At 35.6% G+C, this 12463-nt stretch overlaps 2 protein-coding genes across 14 annotated transcripts in view; both read left to right on the top strand.

The window, feature by feature from the left end:
* Positions 1-1225, top strand: part of actn1 (actinin, alpha 1) — a 71985-nt gene extending 70760 nt beyond the window's left edge. For 6 of the 13 annotated variants that reach the window (NM_001168286.2, XM_087278060.1, XM_087278054.1 and 3 more), the window contains 1 exon segment: positions 363-1225. In NM_001168286.2, coding sequence (NP_001161758.1) covers positions 363-521 — 159 coding nt within the window. In that variant the 3' untranslated portion in view covers positions 522-1225. 13 annotated transcript variants of the gene reach the window in all.
* A 1808-nt stretch (positions 1226-3033) lies between these two features.
* Positions 3034-11548, top strand: cox16 (cytochrome c oxidase assembly factor COX16). Its single transcript, NM_001017594.1, is given in 4 exon segments — positions 3034-3223; positions 3366-3443; positions 4943-5011; positions 10741-11548. Coding segments are annotated over 4 exon segments (324 nt in total). The 5' UTR covers positions 3034-3160; the 3' UTR covers positions 10855-11548.
* Positions 11549-12463: the final 915 nt, after the last annotated feature.

The raw sequence follows: 12463 nt of genomic DNA, 5'->3' as shown, positions 1-12463 counted from the left end.
GCTATACGCTATCCCATGATGCCAGGCTACAGAATTCTTGAATGTGATTGAAGTGACACAACTGACTCAGGCAGGTCATGTGACAATGACAAATGGCGAATACAGTACCTTCGAAATCCATTCATACTCCTGACATTCATACTATATAGAACGTAGTTTTCTAATGATTGTGTAGTAAATTCAAATTTCAGTTGTAGTACTACCTACTAAGTAGTAGGTTATTTCAGATGCAGCCAAACACTTTTTTCAGTGAATCAACTTAAAGTACAACCTAAAGTATAACAATGTGCACTACAAAATAAACACTGTAAATTTTGATTTCACACAAACCTCAGTGAACACGTAACCCTGTCTTGCTGCAGAACTATATCCTGGCAGATGAGCTGAGGCGTGAGCTGCCCCCCGACCAGGCCGAATACTGCATCGCCCGCATGACGCCTTACAGCGGGCCTGATTCCATCCCGGGAGCGCTCGACTACATGTCTTTCTCCACCGCCCTGTATGGGGAGAGCGACCTCTGAACCGTGACCTGCCTTCTCCTACAAACACACACAGAAACGCATATTCATACACACACACAGCTCGCACACTATGAGAGTAACAGTGGCTCTTAAACGCTGATCTGGAACCAACATGCAGAACTGGTCCCAGATCAGCCAATCAGAGCAGCTTCCATCAGCTCCACCCAATGACGTTGGCTCGTTTTTTTTTTGTATCGTCCTTTCAGCCCTTCCTGTGTGTCATATACGACTTCCTGCTCTTTCTCTCCAGTGTGTTCATGAAGTCTGTCTTGCCTGCTTTAGGGATCGTGTCAGAAATGCTGCCTTCACATGCTCGTCTGGATATCACATTAGAGTATGTGACATTATGCAACAATCGGTTTGGAATATGTGTAACGGCAGCATCATGTGACCTCTGACTGCATGTTGATGTGATGCGATTGGTTCACTTTTTTTACCTTCTGTAAATGCTCGTTGATGAGACGGCGAGTCAGATTTCATGAACAGATCTTCTCCTTTTCTGCTTCCAAATGTAACATTGAAAAACTTCCCCACAGGAGGAATGTTTTGTGTATTTTTACTTCTTGTTTTGTTTTTTTCTCCTCTTCATAAAGGAATAAAGGTAACATATTTTATTATACAGAACAAAAAAAGGTATTTTTCTTCACCTTATTAAAAAAACGTTTAAAAAAAATGAAAATTTAAATAAAGAAACGATCACAGTTGTTTGTGTGTTTGTGTTTTTAATTGCTTATTAGGAAGAAATGTGTTCAATTAGCTAAGGTAATGGGGTATTTAATGCACACAGACTTTGAATTTTAGCAGCCAGCCCAACGGTTTCCAGTGAACTGTCTTTGCATTACAAAATCGGCACGTTTAAGATCTGTTTTGTTTAAAAAAATCTGTGATCTTCACTGCCTAATATATATTTGATATAAAGTGGGTCTCAGGCTGGATAGGAAGCACTGCATTACATTCCATTTCTCCCTGCCATCTCTTTAAAATATGAAAATTTGTCCCATTGTTTTCAATGGAAGTTCAGCGCTAGCCTGCTGCTGCTGACAGCACTAGCAATTACACAGTCTTTTATCTCATTTTATGCTTGAACAACTAAACGAATGCTTAAGTCTATTTAACTGTATTTTAATCACATTAAAAGTGGTTTGGTTTAGATTTTTTAAACCATTTTAAGGTCAATATTATTAGCCACCTTAAGCAATATTTACTTTTCGATTGTCTACAGAACAAACCATGGTTATACAATAACTTGCCTAATTATCCCAACTTGCTTAATTAACTTAGTAAAGCCTTTAAATGTCACTTTAAGCTGAATACTAGTATCTTGAAAAATAGGATGTACTGTAACCATGGCACAGATAAAAGAAATAAATGATTGGAAATGAGTTATTAAAACTATTATGTTTATAAATGTATTGAAAAAAAAATCTTTCAGTTAAACAGAAATTGGGGAAAACAATATACAGGGGGGCTAATATAATTCAAGAGGGCTAATAATTCTGACTTCAACTGTACATCACATATATATATCACAGATCAACTTGTTTTCATGCTCACCTTGGATGGGAGACCCTTAGGAACATTCTGGTCGTTGATTTGCCCTCAACAGACTTCTTTCATAGTCCTGGTCCTTAACCACTATAACCCACAGTAAGACTCTCTCCATCAGTCTGCATACGGGGGTCCTCTTAGGTCTCTCATCCCTTCTGAAAATAAACACCAATAATACACTGAATGCAAAATCTATCATGTTAGATTTTATAACTATCAATCTGCTCTTACAAAAGCTGACAGTAGGTGTCAACATTTTGATCAAAGAAATTGGAGCAAGAAACTCCATAAAAATACATTTGTTGTATATAAATAGAATTCATTATGCAAATAAAAATAATGAACCAAGAAATAAAAGTACACAAGCCATTGTAAACTTTCTCATAGTAATTTTTCTCAAGTGTTTACATTGCGTTTATGGATAAATGTTTTGAGTTACTCATTGTTTATTATTTATAACATTATTTACTTATTATTTATAATAATAACAATCACTTAAATATGCTGTAGAAAAAATATTCAAGTCTTCGCAATCGGCTACTCTCCTGTGACATGAATCAATGTTGATGTACATGAATATGTTGTGACAGCATATACAAGGAAACAGTTTGATTATTGTTCTTCCTGATAAAACAACACTGGGACTGTTCCTATGACAGAAAAAAGTGGCATTTTTAATTCGGTCAAAGGTACACAGACATATAGAGTGTCTCAAAACTAGCACACTCAGAGGAAAACGAAAATTTCATTATTTTGTGCTTTGATACATTAACAAATCTTTTGACTTCTATGTCACAGATTTAATAAAAATGTAGTTGGTGGCCAGCTTATCTGTTCTATAGCTTCTTCTGTAAATAGATATATTAATCATTACTAATCTTTTTTTTTTTTTTTATTACTCAACTTTTTAACGATTTTTAAAAGTGGAACCCATTAGCCTCTCTTCAGTCCCACACGGACGTATTATGCGGCTGTACAAGGGATTGTGGGTTTACATGGCGGCGCCCTGTAGAGACATGTTTAGTTATGTCCTACTGACTTTACTATAAAAAAAATATGTGTAATTGTAGCTTGACGTAGATGAACTAAACATGTGGAATCAAGTTCGTAAGCTGCTAAATAACCGGACAGTAAAATACGGGGTCCCGATGCTGGTAAGCGTCTTGACTGTACTGAAATATATTTATTTTAAACTCTTCCAACAATGTTAAACGCTATTGTATAGTTTCTGTTTTTGTGAAATCAACCAGTCATGTATCTGCTCATATGTCTTGTTTGTATGATGTTTGTCTGAAGCTGCTGATCGTGGGAGGCTCGTTTGGTTTGAGAGAATTCACTCAGATTAGATATGATGCTCAGAAGATCCAAAGAAAGGTAAGTGAAAGTATTGAGGTAAAGTTGATTTAATATTCGTTAGTTTTTGATGATTTGTGACTTGCTGCTTTGAACATTCGGTCTTAAATAGCATGTAAGTAACAATGTGGTACTTTGATAGTGATTGGCCGCTTATATGATTTCCCTTTTTAGAATTTGCAAAGAATTATTTTCTGAAATTATATTAAGAAGGTGAAAGTCTAAATGTGTAAATAAAAAAAAATCTACTTTACATCAATATTGAAAGCTAGAGTCACCGGCCACTTTATTAGATACACCTTACTTACTAGTACCGTGTTGGACCCCCCTTTGCCTTCAGAACTGCCTTAATCTTTCATGGCAAAGATTCAACAAAGTACTGTAAAATATTCCTCAATTTTGGTCCATATTGACATAATGGCATCTTACAATTGCTGCAGATTAGTCGGCTCCACATTCATGATGCGAATCTCCTATTTTACCACATTCCAAAGTTGCTCTATTGGATTGAGATTGGTGACTGTGAAGGCCATTTGAGTACAGTGAACTCATTGTCATGTTTAAGAAACCAGTCTGAGATGATTCATGCTTTATGACATGGTGTGTTATGTGGTCATAAAGGAATGGTTGGCAACAGTACTTAGGTAGGCTGTGGTGTTGACACGATGCTCAGTTGGTACTAATGGACCCAAAGTGTGCCAAGAATGTATCCCCCACACCATTACACAAGCAGCCTGAACCGTTAATACAGGCAAAATGGATCCGTGCTTTCATGGTGTTGACGCTAAATTCTGAGCCTACCATCCAAATGTCACAGCAGAAATCGAGACTCATCAGATCAGGCAACATTTTTCTAATCTTCTATTGTCCAATTTCAGTGAGCCTGTGCGAATTGTAGCCTCAGTGTCCTGTTCCTGGCTGACAGGAGTGGCACCCGGTGTGGTTTTCTGCTGCTGTAACCCATCCGGCTCAAGGTTGGACGTGTTGTGCATTTAGAGATGCTCTTCTGCATACCTCGGTTGTAACAAGAGGTTATTTGAGTCACTGTTGCCTTTCTATCAGCCAGTATGGCCATTCTCGTCTGGCAGTAACAAGGCATTTGCACCCACAGAGCTGCCTCCCTCTGGATATTTTCTCCTTTTGGACCACACTCTGTAAAGCTTAGAGATGGTTGTGCATGGAAATCCCAGTCGATTAGCATTTTTTTAAATACTCAGACCAGCCCATCTGGCACCAACAACCATGCCACATTCAAAACCACTTAAATCACCTTTCTTCCTCATTCTGATGCTCGGTTTAAACTGCAGCAGATCGTCTTGACCATGTCTGCATGCCTAAATGCATTGAGTTGCTGCCATGTGATTGGCTGATTAGAAATATGCATTAATCAGCACTTGGACAGGTGTACCTAATAAAGTGGCCGGTGAGTATAGAAAAAAAACCTATAATAAAATTTTATTGTTCTTAACGTAAATATTTTTTTCTTGTTATCCTTTGGTTGATTTTGGTGTTAAATTTAGCTGGACCCAGCACTGGAAGCCAGAGTGAAGAGTCAGAAACAGTCTGTCATCCTTCAGGAGGAATATGAGGTAATGAGAGAGAAAGAGACCCTATGAAGTATTTCTAAAACTGAAACTTTTAGCTGGCTGTAAATGTTATAAGTGTCTTTTATATGATTAAAAAATAGAGTTCCTTGTGAAACTAGTTCAGACCTGGCTAAAAATACTAAAACCATAAGCTGATTGCATTATATGTGAGTGAGGCCCTTCCAGCTGCAACCCAGTACTGAGAAACATCTATACACACTTGTTCACACACATACACTACAGCCTATTTAGTTCATTCAATTCACCTATAGCGCAAGTCTTTGGACTGTGGGGGAAAACGAAGCACCCGGAGGAAACCCACGCCAACACGGGGAGAACATGCAAACTCCTCACAGAAATGCCAACTGGCCTAGGCGGGACTCAAACCAGCGACCTTCTTGCTGTGAGGCGACAATGCTAACCACTGAGCCACCGTGTCGCCATGTGTGTGTGTGTGTATGTTGTAATTAAATAATGTAAGATTATACTAAAGAACATCAAGCTATGCCAAACAACTTATTTAGAGCGGAACTGGACATTTTCTCATTTCTGAGTTTCTCAGCAGTGAAAATCGTCATAGTTGGGTAAACTTAGAGCACAGTAAATGGGAGAGTACAACAAATATATTACAATCTTATTTTCTTAAATAATAAAATAAAACTCAACAATAGTGTCATCAAGATTTTCAGAAAAAAAATGCGTGAGAATGAATATTAAGAATAAGTGATAAGCTCAGATAGCCAGAGGAGAGACTGACATTAACTTTATTGTCCTGCTCATAGACGCTGCATTAGAAACACTCCGCATAATTCAATTTATCTTTATTTGTATAGCATTTTTACAGTGTAGATTGTGTCAAAGAAGCTTAACATAGAAGATTATAATAAATTGAAATAATGTCAGTCCAGTTTTAAGAGTTTAAGTTCAGTGTGGTTTAGTAATCACTGCTGAAAGTTCAAACACTGACGAGCAAATCTATTGATGCACATAAGTGGTATATATATATATATATATTTATTTATTTATTTATATATATATATATATACATACATACATACCTATATATATATAATTTTTTTTGCTGCAATGATGACATAATACGTACACAAATCATTATAAATGTACATATGTTTTTTTTCATCAAAATATGAAAAAGTTTCAAGGATTTAAGATAATCAGCTTGTGAAAAGGCTTCATATCATTTACTGATCAGCCTTTAAAAAAGAGCTATGAAGTTTTCTAATCATCTGAAATGCATTGATGTGAGCTGGTATCAGGTTGAAGCAATGCACTGTCCAGAACAGCAGATACACAAGAGCACGCTGACACTCACATCTACTGCTGAAACTCAACCAGCACAACATAATCGGGCACAAACACGTCATACAGGCACAGAAATAACATCACCTTTTGGAAACAGCAGAGTACCTGATCTATGTTAAAGAGGCTGAAATAAGACAGACCGCCTAGAAGGACAGACAGACAGACAGACAGACAGATAGATAGATAGACGGATAGATAGATCGATCGATTGATCGATAGATAGATAGATAGATAGATAGATAGATAGATAGATAGATAGATAGATAGATAGATAGATAGATAGATAGATAGATAGATAGATAGATAGATAGATAGATAGATAGATAGATAGATAGATAGATAGATCGATCGATCGATCGATCGATAGATAGATCGATCGATCGATCGATCGATCGATCGATCAGTGGAATCTGAGGAGCATTTCCTTCTGCGCTGTGAACATTACCACAACATTATATCCACATTCTTCTCCAATTTCTAGATAATTACAGCAAATTTGACATCTTTATAAAATATAGAAACACTGAGTCATATTCTGAGAGAGAAACTGATATCAACAGCTGAAATTATGTATTAGCCTGTCATAAACAGTGGACAAAACTAGTCTGAAACATTGTTTAAAACTGTTTGCATGAATGCACAGCTGTATATTGTATTTACTATGAATTATTAATAATGAAGAATCCAACTAAGGATCTTAGAATCCTTGTAGCAAACTTCTGTGTGTTGCTTCAAGAAAAGCCATACATTTGTGTTTTATTATTATTAATGCTTGTCTATACTTCTTGCTTTATTATTACTTTTTCATATTGTTATAATCTTTTGACTCTGTGGATTCACTTGTTTTCATAAGTATGAGATTAGAGAATGTCTTCATTTCAAGGTCTGTATAGACTCTGGACAATGTTGTGACGCCGTCATTTTCCATTATTCAATAAACTCTGCTCTTTCTTTATCATCATTACTTTATCTCATGCATCTGCTCCTCTCAGGCTTTCTCAGTCAACTCCTATATTGATATATTGTTAATTCAGTTGAATACTGGTTAACATGTTTGGCTATTAATGCTGAAATTGGTTGCTAAGGAGTGGCTAGGAATCCTCAGGAATCTTCAGTGGTTGGCTGCTGGCTAGACTGGGTTAAATGAGGCCAGACTCTAGTCTGTAGGACAGTCTGATGCAGAGTTATGAGCTTACAAAGTTTGACCCAATGTAAAGTCAGTGGGATTTTTTGAAATTTTCTGGGGTGTTTTTTGGAAAACCCAAAGTCGGATCAGTTATTCAATAAACTCTGCTCTTTCTTTATCATCATTACTTCATCTCCTGCTTCTGCTCCTCTCTGGCTTTCTCGATCAACCCCATTATTGACAAGAGACTGTTAAATCAGATGAATACTGGTTAAAAGGTGTGTGTGTGTGTGTGTGTGTGTGTGTGTGTGTGTGTGTGTGTGTGTGTGTGTGTGTGTGTGTGTGTGTGTGTGTGTGTGTGTGTGTGTGTGTGTGTGTGTGTGTGTGTGTGTGTGTCTGTGTGTCTGTGTGTCTGTGTGTCTGTCTGTCTGTGTGTCTGTCTGTCTGTGTGTCTGTCTGTCTGTCTGTCTGTCTGTCTGTCTGTCTGTCTGTCTGTCTGTCTGTCTATCACTGCTATTTTATTCATTGTTCATGTAACGTGCTATGCTTTGGTCATGCCAATGAAGCTCTTTTGAATTGAAAATTGGATGACATGACATCTAAACTGGGTACAAATTATGTATATGCCATAAGAAATTGTTAATTCACTGAATTAATTTGCCTTATTTAAACAATCCACATATGAAAGTTAAAATTATAATACAGGTATTGTCTTTTTCTGTCATTTGTATATTTGATTATTTTGATAATGAGTTTTCTATAATTATTGTATAATGATTGCAATACTCCAACAAAAATGTCATGCCAATTAAGCAACTTGAACGTGAAAAAGAGATTTAACTTGCTTTTAGAAAAACACTTAATATGCAAAACTATTTTTGGACACATTAAAATAGAATCAGATAAATCAATTCATTTTTTTCTCCTTTACAAACATAACATTCTTACTACACTGAATCTGTTTAAATATTAATAAATCACTCTTGCTTTAACAGCTATTAAAAACAACCCTGGGACACATTGACAAGGTTTTTATTGCACTCTGCTTTTCCTGCTTAAATAAGAAGCCATTTTTGCTTGTCTTAAAACAAAGCTAATCGGTTGACACACCTGCTTGTAAAACTCATTATAAATAATTCAGGAGAGAAAGATTCATTAAACAGCTGAATAATCCTAAAAACCAATCTTTTCATTCATTGAATTGAATAAAAAACGTAAAATATTTATATGAAATAAAAGATTATTTTGAATTGCTTTACAAAATTATTACTTTTAAAAACAATATTCACAATATTTTAGTCTGTCATCCTTCAGGAGGAATATAAGATAGAGAGGGCTATATCGATAGATGAATCTGTGCATGTGTACTAATGTTTTATTGTGTTATAATGTTTTATAGAGCCATCTGCTGTTTTGCTGCAAGATGGTGGTCATGTTTACTCAGTAGTCAGGTTATGTTGGCCTAATGCTTAAACATCTGGCTTGTTAAATGCAGTCGGTGCAGGTTTGGACCTGACGCAGGGAGACTGTAATCACAATTTTGTCATGCTGTTTGTCATGTAACGCTAGGTTGCTCCAGGGAGACTGACTGACCGAGCTGGTAATTAACGTGCTGTAAGTTATTCTGGACAGAAAGTGTCTAGTTGGCTGTTTGGTCCCCATGTAAAGTGCACTGGATGGTTCATTTAGCTTCTGCGTTTCTGGTTGTGTGTGGTTGAGGCTGTCCAGCGCAGAAAAAGCAGACTGCCATTATACTGAAGTGTTGATTCTCTCTGACTTTTAAAACTTTATTTTTATCCATCCAGCCATTTATGAGAAGATACAATGCTATTAAATATGACCTTCTGCTAGCAGACGTGTAGTAGAAGAGCGCCCTCAAGTGGCAGAAGCAGGGAGGTTTCGTCATTGAGAGCCACTTCACTTATGTTTGTGTATCAGCCTGTTACTCTTGAGCTCACAATTACACATTCTTTCTTTAATTTGACTTCAGCTTAGTCCCTGATTTATCAGGGGTCGCCACAGCGAAATGAACTACTCTGACATATGTTTTACACAATGGATGCCCTTCCAGCTGCAACCCAGTACTGGGAAATCACAATTACACATTTCTGAATAATTAACAAACTAGCAAACTTATCAGTTAAGCAGATTTGACTCATCTTTAATATGTACGTTCATGTTCAAAAGTTTGAGGATTTTGTTCAGCATACAGTAGATGCACTGAATTGAACAATTTATGCAAAGGATTTTAATGAATGTTTTTTATGATTTTAAACAATCATAATAAGAAATTATGTTTGTGGAAGTATTTATTTTAGGTTAATCTTTATTTTAGTGTATTGTGTATTCTATAAATCTCACAACACATTTAAATGAGAGGAAATAAGTAAATTGTTAACATGTTCTCTTAACCATGTTGAACACTGTAAACTAGTTTTAGTTTTTGTAGAGTCAGCAGTTTTGATAAAAAAAATAATGAATTGATAAGAAATGTTTATATATAAATTGTTTATCATAATAGGCCAAGCCGTATGTTCAGGGGCTGATTTGGGGGCCCTAAGCAATTCCAGCCAATGAGACCAAAAAGTCCTAAAATGCACCATTTGTGCCTTTTTTTTTTTAGCTGTTTTTTTTAAAACTTAAATCATCCAATCTACTTGTCTACATTTTATTTTAATAATAATGACATGTAAAGCATCTTGTAAAACGTTTTAAATGATTTGTTTTTTTTTTTAAATGAATGTACAACTGAAAATAATAAATGAATTAAAACTAAATCTTTACAGATTTGACTGGTGGGCTGCTCCATGATTGGGGTGGGGGACACATTTGCACAGATGTAATAATTGCGTTCAAATTATTATTTTTTTTTTATACCCTCACCGTACAATATATGCTAGAAAATGATGTTATATATTATTTATACGTATAATTTATACTTATATATTTTTTTTGGGGGGGGGCCTCAGATTTCCTTGGGCCCTAAGCAGGCGCTTACCTATTGGTTAAATTTGCCCTTGCCTATATTTCAGAAGGATCATGTGACACTGAATGAACGATTCAGCTTTGCCTGCACATAAATTAGTTATCCATTAAAATATGTTCAAGCAGAAAATATGATTTTCAACAACTTAAAAAAAATCTTTTGAGCTTTACTGTAGGGTCTTGTTCTGTTTTTGTAGCCTTCAAGTCTTTTTCTAATTTAGCAAACTTTGTTACAAATTGAATGCATTTGCTATGAAATACTTCTAGAAATGTAATATAATGTGTTTTGTTTTTACAGAAATTAAAGGATCAGGATTTGGATGGATGGAAGAACATTCGTGGTCCGCGTCCATGGGAGGATTCAAAGGAGCAGCAGAATGAGCAGCGCGCTCGACTCAATAAAGGCACATAACACTGAACACTTGAAACTCCCTCTACTGGCCTGAAGATGTAAGACACTTAGCCAAACCAGTGCAGTGTACATTGCTCATTCCTGGATAAAAATCAGCACTATTTATCTGATTTTGTTATAGAATAACAAAGACTCTATCTAAACCAGATAGACTGCAAATTTGGATTTTACAGACACATGAAACGTCAGTTTTTTTTGTGGGGGTGGGAGGTGTCTTTTCTAATACACTTTTTAAAGTATGTATATTTTGCTCTCTCCAGTGTCTTTTGTGCATAAATTATGTTACCAGTATATAATAATGTTTAATTCAGGACTCTGGCCTGTAGGAAAATATCCTCTTGTTTATTTCAATCTAGGCTACCAGGCGTACGAAAATAGTGTAATCAATGGTAGCCAATCATCTCGTAGTGTTTTTCAAAAAATGAAATTAATGTCCAATCATATTTCCATATCGATTCATTTGCAGTTAGTGTAGGCGGGAATTTCAGTATCCGGTGGTTGCTCTAGAGAGCAGGAGATTATGAAGTCTGACACGAAGATGATTCATTGCAATTATTACAAGATACAAGAACATGAATGAGCATTATAAGGTATGTTAAAAGAAACCGTAAAGCTTCCTAAAATATATACAATAATCAATGAATCTGTGTTTTAACTGCAAAACAACTGTCAATAAAAACTTCATGTAAACTGTCACGAAACATGTTCAATTGTTTACCTCAGAGTTTTAGTACCCCAAAATTCGTTATCGTTAGCATGTGAGAATAACATCGAAACAGCGTTTTGCATATTAACTACATAAATGAAGCATTCGGCTAAACAGGTAAGAGAGATTCTAAGTAAGTCTCTCTCTTTTCTATGTTGTAGGTCTGTATTTATACCATAGTAATCTGGTAGTGTTTGCTTTGGCTTTTTCTGGGTTAATCATTGTGATCTCCTGATTGCAACAGAGAAATACTAGAAAATCTCTGTAGATAGCCTAATAATCTTAAAATGTGAGCAAAATCACCTGTTTCTACGCTAGAGAATCATTCAAACACTAGCTCTAATATGATATTTGTGAAGTAGCAATGGTTTCTGGTGTTCTTCACCTCCCACCAGTGCCAGTATACAGCCATAATCGCACTGCTAATCGTGTAATACTGCTCATATATACAGTTGAAGTCAGAATTATTAACCCCCCAGAATTTTTGGCCCCTTCTTTATTTTTTTCTCCAATTTCTGTTTGGCGGAGAGAAGATTTTTTTCAACACATTTCTAAACATAATAGTTTTAATAACTTATTTCTAATAACTGATTTATTTTATCTTTGCCATGATGACAGTAAATAATATTTTACTAGACACTTCTATACAGCTTAAAGTGACATTTAAAGGCTTAACTAGATTAATTAGGTTAACTAGGCAGGTTAGGGTAATTAGGCAAGTTATTGTATAAAGATAGTTTGTTCTGTATACTATCGAAAAAAATATATAGCTTAAAGGGGTGAATAATTTTGACCCTAAAAATTAAAAGCTGCTTTTATACTAGCCAAGTTAAAACAAATAAGACGAAAAGAAAAAATATTATCAGGCATACTGTGAAAATGTCCTTGCTTTGTTAATCAAAA

This window comes from Danio rerio, chromosome 13 (genome assembly GCF_052040795.2).
Source record: "Danio rerio strain M-AB ecotype USA chromosome 13, GRCz13ab, whole genome shotgun sequence".
Classification (NCBI taxonomy): Eukaryota; Metazoa; Chordata; class Actinopteri; order Cypriniformes; family Danionidae; genus Danio; species Danio rerio.
This window is presented reverse-complemented; position numbering and strand designations above follow the sequence as displayed.